A 10,412-nucleotide genomic window follows, 5' to 3' on the forward strand; every position below is an offset into this window, starting at 1 on the left:
GGGGGGAATCAATGCAGAAGAGGGCTTAGCAAGTGCAAAGATCCTATGATAGGAACTTGCTTGTATTTCTCTTAGCAATTGCAAAGAGGCTGGTGGGGCTTTGAGGGGGAAGTGGTGAAGGATGCTCCTGAGGCAGTAACCAAGAGCAGCACTGTACCTAGCAGGGTGCTGTGGGTCCTGCCTTTACTCACTGGTCCTCCACAGGATTAAAAGTGAGAGCAGTCAGGACTGGGAGGCAAGCTTTAAACCCCACCCGTAGCTCTCTGAGCTGTGTAGTTCTTGGGAGTTGGTTCCAAAGGCCAGCATGGGATAGTGATAGTGGGAAGGGCAGGGCTCTTAGTAGCCTTCTCTCTTCGGGTACAGCCCCAGCCAGCGCTCCTCAGAACCTCCATGCCATCCGCACAGACTCAGGCCTCATCCTGGAGTGGGAAGAAGTGATCCCTGAGGGCCCTTTGGAAGCCCCCCTGGGACCCTATAAACTGTCCTGGGTTCAAGACAACGGAACCCAGGTAAGGGGCACCCAGGTAAGGGGAGACAAGCTTCCATTCTTCAGGTGTACCAGAGTCAGCTCTCAGGGCTCTAAGGCCTTTAGAGCTTCTGAAAGGCCGTCCTTGGTGGGCTCAGCCTCCCACCACTCGAGTGAGAGGGAGTCCACTTTTCCCCACCTCCCCCTGCAGGCTTCTTCCCTCCTTATCGAATGGTGTCTCCAGTTAGGATTGCATCCGGTGGGTGGCTGCTTTGTTTGTAAAGCAGGAAGCACATTCCTGCACCAATTGGGGAGGGGAGGGTGCAGATAAGACCATCTTATCCCAAGCCTAGTTCCCTCCCATCCCCCACCTCTGCCAGCCAGGACTGAGCCTTGTTTGTGTTCAGGAGAGGCCTCTGCAGCCTGGAGCAGGAATGTGATGACTCCCAGCATGTTGTGTTCCTGAAGCCCCTGAACCCACAGTGTCCCTTGCCTCCTGCGTTCCTAGCTAGACCTTTTTCTGACTTTCAGGCCCCAGCTGGAGGCCTTTTCCTCAGACTCAAGTATGGGATGGGGGCTTTTCCTGGCTGCAGGGTGAGCTGACAGTGGAGGGGACCAGGGCCAACTTGACAGGCTGGGATCCCCAGAAGGACCTGACTGTGCGTGTGTGCGTCTCCAATGCAGTTGGCTGTGGGCCTTGGAGTCAGCCACTGGTGGTCTCTTCTCACGACCATGCAGGTAAGGCCTGCAGGGGAAGGGCACAGGGGAGCAAGGCTTTCAAGGGCAACCTAGACTGGTGGAAGGAGGCTGGCAGTACCTTTCCTGCTAATAGACCCAAAGACTCAGCAGTTGAGGCCAGGGTTGGTATTTAAACTAAAAGTCATTCTCCTCCCCCTGCCACAGGACTAGCATAGGAATCTCTGGTCGAGTTGTAAGTCCCAATAGCCAGGGCCAATCACTGACAGGGTAGGAACTCTTGGGTCTTCCTTTGGAGCTGCTTTCCACTTGGGACTTTTATTGACTTAAGAGAACCTCTTGACCAGACCAGATGGCCATCATTGGAAAATTCTAAAGGGACTCTTTTATGTCAGCCTAGCTCATGCCACTCCCCCTGTCTCCCACAGGCCAGCAGGGCCCTCCCCATAGCCGTACATCCTGGGTGCCTGTAGTCCTGGGTGTGCTGACAGCCCTAGTGACGGCTGCTGCCTTGGCCCTCATCCTGCTTCGAAAGAGGCGGAAGGAGACACGGTTCGGGTAAGGGGGTAAGGACATGGAGGGAGAGGCAAGTGGTGACTGTAGATCTTGGAGCTGATTCCAAGTCCTGGGTTTCTTCTTAGGCAAGCCTTTGACAGTGTCATGGCCCGGGGGGAGCCAGCCGTTCACTTCCGGGCAGCCCGGTCCTTCAATCGGGAAAGGCCTGAGCGCATCGAAGCCACACGTGAGTGTGGGGAATCATAGGAGGAAAAATGGACTGTCTTTTTTTCTTCCTTTCTTTTTTAATGTTTATTTATTTATTTTTGAGAGAGAGGGAGAGAGTTCACCTGAGCTGAGGAGGAACAGAAAGAATCCCAAGCAGTCTCCACACCCAGCCCTGAGCCTGACAAAGGGCTCCATCTATGGGGGGCTTGATCCCCCCACCGTAAGATCATGACCTGAGCCATAATCAAGAGTCACAGGCTTAACCGACTGAGCCACCCTGTTTTTTGATGTTTATTTGTTTATTTTTGAGAGAGAGAGGGAGAGAGCCCCTAACTACATTCTTTTTGCTAGCTCATTAATTTGACCAGTGTGTCTGATCTACCCTCATGGATGTCTCCATCCCAGCTATGGGAGAGCTAAACTAAGCTCATGTCTGCACTGAGGGTGGAGCCAGGGGTACGAGTCAGGAGCAGGAGAGGCCCCTCTCCTTTCTTACCACCCCTCTCCCCACAGTGGACAGCTTGGGCATCAGTGATGAACTCAAGGACAAATTGGAGGATGTGCTCATCCCAGAGCAGCAGTTCACCCTAGGCCGGATGTTGGGCAAAGGTGTGTGGGGCTGCACAGTGATTGGCAGGAGTGGAGTTTGCCATATCTGGGTGTGTTTGGTTGCTCCTGTCACTTTGGGGGTGTAGATTTAGGGCAGCTCCTATAAACAGGATCTATTTGTAAATGCCTGAGTTTGGGATGTTTGGAGGAATGGTGGCTGGGGATGAGGAGGACTGAGGAGCACTCCCAGCATACTCCCTTTGGCTGCAGACAAAGGAGCCTCCTGCAATGTCCCCAGAGTCTAGTGATTTGTGTCCCTGTGGAGGGTCACCTGGGAGGAAAGGAGGTGGGAGGCAGTAGGGCAAGGTGGCCTCACCGTCATTTGGGTCGGTTCCTAGGAGAGTTTGGTTCAGTGCGGGAGGCCCAGCTGAAGCAAGAGGATGGCTCCTTTGTGAAAGTGGCTGTCAAGATGCTGAAAGGTGAGTGAAGAGTAGTAGACATGGAGTGAGGAGTGGAAGGGGTGACTGATACAGAAGCAGGCTCTGCTGGGTCCTTAGACTTTCCAAGAAGAGTTACTCATCACTAAGTAGGATGCTGCCTGTGCCCCGTGAATAATTCAAAGGCATAAACCCACACAAGTTTGTGCCCTAGCCTTTGCTCTCTGCCATCAGCAGTGACTCCTCTGAGCTCATTCAGGGTGATTAAAGCTGTGGTTGCTTGAGCTTCTGGACTATCTAAACCAAAGGGAAGACCATTAGCAAGCAGAGAGGTTGTTGGATAGCCCCACTCCATGGGGGTTTCTCCTGCTCATGCCAGTCTGTTTCCTGAACCCCCTGGGAAGCCCAGGAAGGACAAAGCCTAGGAGTCTTGGATCAGAATTGTGGGCACATCTCCCTCATTCCCTCTCTCCTATCTTTTTTTCCAGCTGACATCATTGCTTCCAGCGACATTGAAGAATTCCTCAGGGAAGCAGCTTGCATGAAGGAATTTGACCACCCACATGTGGCCAAGCTTGTTGGTGAGCTCCTTCTTAGGGGAGGCAGATATACAATAGAGCTAAAACTGTGTTCCGCCAAGGTGGGAGGGCAGCCTGTGGGAGAGAAGTTTGAACTTACGTGGTGAATAAGCAGATAGCAAAATAGCAAGGAGAGTCCTGGCTGAAATCTGATCAGACTCAGGTAAGGAATTTAGTGTGCAGGCCCTGTACCAAAGGTCTGCACATGAAGACTGCCCGTTTGAACAGAGGCAGAGAAGAAGGGGACAAGAAGATGCTCTAGAGATCTAGGGGCAGCCAAATCTTGAGTAGTCACCAGGCCACTGTGGACTTATGGAGAAGGAACAGAGCCAGGGCTAGAGGTAGGACCTAGCAGTTGGGAGGCTCACGCAGACCCCTAAGCTGTCTCTTGACGTTTATGTGCCCTGCTTCTGACTCTCCCTTGTCCCCAGGGGTGAGCCTCCGAAGCAGAGCCAAAGGCCGTCTCCCTATCCCCATGGTCATCTTGCCCTTCATGAAGCATGGGGACCTGCACGCCTTCCTGCTCGCCTCCCGGATTGGGGAGAATCCCTTTGTGAGTGCCTGGGGTGGAATGGCCAGGAGTTGGAAAGGGACAAAGACCCTGGGAGAGAATTTGGCTTGGTGAGCAGGGCTGATCAAGCTGGTTGGGAAGAGGCAGGCTGGGTTTTACCCTTTTTATGCTAGAAGGCTTCCTTCTCCCTCAGAGCCCTGCTGGGCATTTTAGTCTGGGCAAGGGCCCTTTCTGAAAGAAGAGATCTGTGGAATCCCACATGAGGAGTGTCTTGACTCTTGGGTGCTGTCTCTCTCTCAGGTCTGCCAAAGCTTCTTTGTCTTGGGAAGTCCCTCCATCCCCCTCCTTTCATTAATTCCAAGGACAGTCATTAGGCTTTCTGGCCAGAGAACCCCCAGGGAACCCCATTCATCTTGCCCTGGCTGGGTGGGCAGATCTAGCCTGAGTTTGCTCTGTCTGCCCCACCAGAACCTGCCCCTGCAGACCCTGGTCCGGTTCATGGTGGACATTGCCTGTGGCATGGAGTACCTGAGCTCCCGGAACTTTATCCACCGAGACCTGGCTGCTCGGAATTGCATGTATGTGAATTCCGGAGGGCTTGGGTGGGAACGAGCAGCTAATGACAGGAAGACTAATGGTCAGTTCTCGCCTGGGACTGTATCTGCTATGCGTGGGGACAGCTGGGGAGCAAAGATACTCTGATTTTAGTATGGCTGCCAGCATGGGGGAAGGCTGACTCCACCCTCCAACACCCCTCACAGGCTGGCAGAAGACATGACGGTGTGTGTGGCTGACTTTGGGCTCTCCCGGAAGATCTATAGCGGGGACTACTATCGCCAGGGCTGTGCCTCCAAATTACCCGTCAAGTGGCTGGCCCTGGAGAGCCTGGCTGACAACCTATATACTGTGTACAGTGACGTGGTGAGCCGGGGAGCACAGTGAGGCCTGGTGGTAACATAAGCAGTGTGGCCCAGTGTGTGGGTGGAACTTTAGAATCCTCAGGGACCTAGCCAGGTCTCTGGGCTTTGGCTGCCCCCTTATAACACCTCTTTGCTCTAAGATGTGCTTGTCTTAGGGTTCTGCCCAGCTCAGGGAGCCTAATGACATCTCCCCTCCAACCTCGCTTTTTCCCAGTGGGCCTTCGGGGTGACCATGTGGGAGATCATGACGCGTGGGCAGACGCCATATGCTGGCATTGAGAATGCTGAGATTTACAACTACCTCATCGGCGGGAACCGCCTGAAACAGCCTCCAGAGTGTATAGAGGACGTGTGAGTGCCCTGGGAAGGGGATTCTGGGAGGAAATAGGAATTTGGGGGTTCAGGTGCTGGCTGCCAGCACAGCTGCTGGTCCAGTGGGAGCTCAGAACCTCAGTTGGACCTTTTGTTTTTTGGTCCTTGTCATTAGAGGGACCCCAAACTGCCTCTTTATCTGCCACCTCCTGTTTTCTTTCTCTCTCCCTTTCCCATCCTGTGTTTCTTGTTCTACCTTTTTTTACATGTTTTCTCCAGTTTTCAGGAGGAACCAGGAACCCTGAGGGCAGAAGGTACAGGGTTGAGCAACAGTGCAAGTTTCTGTCACCTTCTTCCCACCCCCGCTACTTCTCAGTCCCCAGCTAGTCTAAGAAAACCTCCTAGGCTGAGCCCTCCCTCCCCCTCAGAGAGGGCTGCATCAGGGCAAGAAAAAACTGCTGCTCTATCACATTCCTTGCTAGACAAGGAGGGGGCGCTGGGGGCGGGAGGTTGGCCTCCTCTTGAGGGAGTGGAGAGACCTAAGATCCTGGGGAGAAGGGACCTGCCTTCTTTCCTTTCTGGGAGCCTTTGGGAGTGGGACAGGGTAGGGATACACCCACTGAATAGGGGAGTGTTGTGAGCCCCTCGTGACTGGAAGACAGTGTTACCAGCATTAGCTGGGTACTTTACAGGCATTCTTTCAGGTAATCCCCCTCTAACCCTGTTAGGAAAAGTCTGTCATTATCACCGTTTTGTAGATGAGGAACTGAGATTAAAGAGGTTAAGTAACATGGCCAAGGTCATACGGCTATTAAGTAGATGAGTTGGGATGTGAACCTAGATCTCTGTGATTTTGGAATATGTGCCTTTTAACCATGACACCAAATGGAATTTGTTCTAGTGTTATTTCCCACACTGTGCAAGCCAGAGTTTCCCTGGCGCCCTGGAGGACCTTTTCACTAGTAACGGGGGGAGGGCATCCACATTGATCCAGTGAAGGAATCTGCTCCCTATTTCTTGCTGTGGGGTTGGACCACCAGAGGTCCAAGAAACATGGATAGGTAGAGGAAGTCTCAGCCCGAATGGTGGAGTCCTGTTTCTCTAGGGCAGTGAGCTTGAAGTGCCCTGAACCTGGACTGTGTGTCAGAGGGAAATCTGAGCGCACTAGCTAGGCCTTACACCTCCTACTTATTCAGCACAGCTCAGGACATGGCAGGATCCGAGGTCTCCTTGTGGCTGTAGCCACAAGGAAGATCTGGAGCTGTAGAGGCTTTGCTGAGCAGTGGGGACCAGGCCCGACTTAGTTGCCTCCCAGGCTGGAGCTACTGTTGTCAACAGGGCGGGCGCTGGCTTCCTACCAGGCAGCCTGGTGGACAGGCGCCAGTTGGCTCCTAGCACAGCCTTGACAGTGTATCCCAGCTTGGCCACGTACTCATGGCCCCGACCATTTCCATGGCCTCCTCGATGTCTGGCACCATTCCTCCCATCATTGGGGGCCCTTGTCAGGAAGGCTAGTGTGTGGGGAGCATTTAGGGCTTCCTGTTGTGGGCACAAGGGAGTCAGGCATTTGCGCTGCCTGGATCTGGTCTCAGCCTCTTGCAGTTACTTCTTTTTTTTTTCTCTTCCTTAAGCCTGAGGCATTCCCCAGGAACAGGGATAAGACCTCAGGGAATCTGTAAGGCTCCTGAATGTGTATGTAAAAAGTGTTCCTGCCCGGGGGAGAGGGCTGGAAGCTTTTCTAGGTTCAAATGTGTCCGTGAACAATGAAGATTTAAGTCTGCCTGAGTGGGTGAGGATTCAGGACAAAGGGCGGCTATTCAAACCCTCCATTAAAATAACAGTGACTCCAAGCTGTGTTCTGCAAGACAAAAACACTCCTAGTGCCCCCTCCCAATATAACATAGGAGGGACTCTTGGAACCTCACTTTCTACCTGCTTCTACATGTGTGACCTTAGTCAAGGTTTTTAACCTCTCTCGGCCTCAGTTTCCACATTGGTGAAATCGGGATCATTTATTTCACACATTTATTTATGCGAAGTAAATAATACATGTAAAATACTTAGAAGAGTGCCTGATACATAGTAAGTGCTTTATATGGGTGTGTTAAAGAAAAGTTTTCAAACTCCTGGTTCTGTATGTTTAAGGGGCCTCAGCTTCCCCTTTGGGCTCCTCACTGTCTCCCCATACCCTTCTGTCTGCCTAGGTATGAGCTCATGTACCAGTGCTGGAGCGCTGACCCCAAGCAGCGCCCGAGCTTCACATGCTTACGGATGGAGCTGGAGAGCATCCTGGGCCACCTGTCAGTGCTGTCCACCAGCCAGGACCCCTTGTATATCAACCTTGAGAGAGCCGAGGAGCCTGCGGAGGGAGGCCGCCTGGAGCTGCCTGGCAGGGACCAGGCCAGCGGCGGGGCTGGGGATGGCAGTGGTGTGGGGGCGATGGGGGGCACCCCCAGTGACTATCGGTACATCCTCAGCCCTGGGGGGCTAGCTGAGCAGCCTGCGCAGGAGGAGCAGCAGCCAGAAAGCCCCGTCAGTGAGGGCCAGAGGCTGCTGCTTCTGCAGCAAGGGCTACTGCCCCACAGTAGCTGTTAGCCCACAGGAAGAGGGCGTCCCGAGCCATGCTGCTGGCTCTGCTGGCCCGCCACTGGCTGAGGAAGCCCTCTCTGACCCCAGCCCAGGCAGCAAGGCATGGAGGCTCCTGTGGTAGTCCTCCCAAGCTGCGCTGGAAGCCTGGACTCACCAAATCGCCCAATCCCAGTTCTTCCTGCGGCCACTCTGGCCTGCCTGGTGTCAGTTCAGGCCTTGGCTGGGTGGAGGTGGGCCAGGCCTGGTTGTCTAAACCCAGGCAGCTGGCAGGAGGGGGGAGGTTATGTTTCCATGGTTACCATGGGTGTGGAGAAGATTTGGGGGAGGGTAGATCTAGCCCTGTGGGCCTCTACTCTCTGGCTGAGCTGCCCCTGCTGCTTTAGTGCATGCATTGAGGTGTCTCTGACCAGGGGCCTAGCTCTGCCCATGCTTGGGGTTTAAATTCCCAGGTTTGCTCCTCCTCACAAAGAGATGCCCTTGTATTATTCCCTTTAGGTGAGAGTTGGTAAGGGGTTGATACAGGCAGGTCCCAAGCCCTATGGTAGGAGACAGTGGGGTATTCTCAGGTCTGAATCGTTATCCCCTTCCTGATGGCCCACCTACCCTGCCTAGGCCAGGAGTAAAGTGCAGCTTTACTGACCAGGTCACAGCAAGGCATGCTGGATTACTGCAGGCTACCATTCGCCCAGCCCATAAGGGCAGTGCACTAAGCCTGGCAAGAGGAAGGGGTGCTGTAGGCCCTGCCCAGAAATGCGTGGGGCCAGAGAGGAGTCCAGGAGCCCCTCTTTACGCCCTCCCACAGTCTGTCTGAGCATGCTACCAAATCCCAAAATATCCTAAGACTAACAAAGGCAGCTGTGTCTGAGCTCAGTCCTTCCACGCAGCATCCATCCCTTAGTCCCAATTTTCCCTCTCTGGAGACCCTCTTCTGTCCCAAGTCTCCAGAGAAAGAGAGAAAATAGGCCTGATGGCTGACGTGGGTGAGGGGGAGTTACTGGAGCCTGGACCCCAGCCCTGCTAGGGGAGCCCCCTGGATTGCATGGGGCAAGGCCCTTGCTGTTAGGGATATTTCCAAGCCGTTAGAAGCTGTTTAAAAACAGAAATAAAATTGAGAACTAAAGGCTCAAGGCTTTGTCTCTTAACTGTTTACTTTTTTCCAGATCACAAAAATGAAGCATCTCTACATAGAGAAAAGTCTGGAAAGACATATGCCAAAATGTTAACAGCTGTTATCTTTACATGATGTGAGTTAAGGGGACTTGTTTTCCTTTGTGCCTTCCAAGTTTTTTGCATTGAGCACAAAATGCTTTTGTAATTAGGGGCGCATGGGTGGCTCAGTTGGTTAAATGTCCAACTCTTGGTTTTGATGCAAGTCATGATGTCGGTAGTTTGTGAGTTTGAGCCCCACATTGGGCTCCGTGCTGACAGTGCACAGCCTGCTCGGGATTCTCTCTCCACTCTCTCTTTGCCCCTACCCCACTTGTGCTCTTTCTCTTTCTCTGTCACTCTCCTCTCAAAAATAAACTTAAAAAAAAAGCTTTTGTAATTAGAGAAGAGCCCAAAGAATATTATCACATTAAAGATAATACATTGGGTGCCTGGGTGGCTCAGTTGGTTGAGCATCCGACTCTAGCATAGGTCATGATCTTGCGGTTTGTGAGTTCAAGCCCCGCGTTGGGCTCTGTGCTGACAGCTTGGAGCCTGCTTCGGATTCTCTCTCTCTCTCTCTCTGTGCCCCTCCCCTGCTCACACCCTCTCTCTCAAGAATAAATAAAGATAATACATAGTCCTTGTAGACAATTAGGAAAATGTAGAAAATCATCCTACCACCTAGAGATAACCACCCTTGATCTTTTAAAATGTAAATGTTATGGAAAGGTTCTTTTTCTTGGAACAAGGACAAAGACTACTTTGGCTGTCTCCTACCCCTCTGTCAGACTTTCCTTCATTGGGTGTGGAGCCTTTGTTCTCACCTTTACATTGTTGCTGGGAGCCAGGGGAAACTCAGGGGAAGAAATGGGCTAAGAGAATGGCATACCTCTTAAGCATTAGAAATAAGAGCATAAAGTTTGCTTCCAAGTATTTCCACTGGAAAATTTTAGGTTAGAAGCTTTCAGAGCAAACTCATGAGAATATGTAGCAGGAGGCGTGAGAACTGGGTCCCTCTCTGTGTGGAGGGGTGTGGGAAGACAGGGAGGGACACAGGTATTGCCCTGCTGGCTGAGAGCAGTGGAATGAGTCGGGTGCTTCTGAAAGCAAATATCCTGAAAAACCTGTTGCTGGCATCCCAGATTCTGGTTCCCACGTGGATCATAAGACCTGAATTCACTTCCAGGGAAATGGCTTTCAGAATGTTTCCTGCTGTGATTGGCTTTAACTGCCTGTAATGATTATCTGTGTGGTAATGTTTGAGAATTCTTGATTGAGGAGACCTTTACTCTCAAATCATTATTTACCATTAATGGGCTCCTGTTATGTGCTAGGCACTGGGCCAAGCACTTCGTCTGTATTATCTCATTTAATACAGAGAGCATTCCTGTAAGATGGGAATATAATTATCATCCTCCAATAGGACAGAAATGCAGGATAAGTAACTTGTCCAAGGTTATGTGGTTAATGAATGGTCAACCA

General features: G+C 52.2%; 1 protein-coding gene across 1 annotated transcript in view; it reads left to right on the forward strand.

Annotated features, from left to right (window-relative positions):
- Positions 1 to 8,908, forward strand: part of TYRO3 (TYRO3 protein tyrosine kinase) — a 17,026-nt gene extending 8,118 nt beyond the window's left edge. Inside the window, exons 8-19 of the mRNA XM_049613404.1 lie at positions 364 to 509; positions 1,060 to 1,204; positions 1,591 to 1,720; positions 1,804 to 1,904; positions 2,399 to 2,494; positions 2,833 to 2,913; positions 3,360 to 3,452; positions 3,881 to 4,002; positions 4,429 to 4,538; positions 4,722 to 4,881; positions 5,095 to 5,231; positions 7,397 to 8,908. Of these exons, the coding sequence (XP_049469361.1) occupies positions 364 to 509; positions 1,060 to 1,204; positions 1,591 to 1,720; positions 1,804 to 1,904; positions 2,399 to 2,494; positions 2,833 to 2,913; positions 3,360 to 3,452; positions 3,881 to 4,002; positions 4,429 to 4,538; positions 4,722 to 4,881; positions 5,095 to 5,231; positions 7,397 to 7,787 (1,712 nt within the window). The 3' untranslated portion in view covers positions 7,788 to 8,908. The remainder of the gene's footprint in view (positions 1 to 363; positions 510 to 1,059; positions 1,205 to 1,590; positions 1,721 to 1,803; positions 1,905 to 2,398; positions 2,495 to 2,832; positions 2,914 to 3,359; positions 3,453 to 3,880; positions 4,003 to 4,428; positions 4,539 to 4,721; positions 4,882 to 5,094; positions 5,232 to 7,396) is intronic.
- Positions 8,909 to 10,412: the final 1,504 nt, after the last annotated feature.

Source organism: Panthera uncia, assembly GCF_023721935.1.
Source record: "Panthera uncia isolate 11264 chromosome B3 unlocalized genomic scaffold, Puncia_PCG_1.0 HiC_scaffold_1, whole genome shotgun sequence".
Taxonomy (NCBI): domain Eukaryota; kingdom Metazoa; phylum Chordata; class Mammalia; order Carnivora; family Felidae; genus Panthera; species Panthera uncia.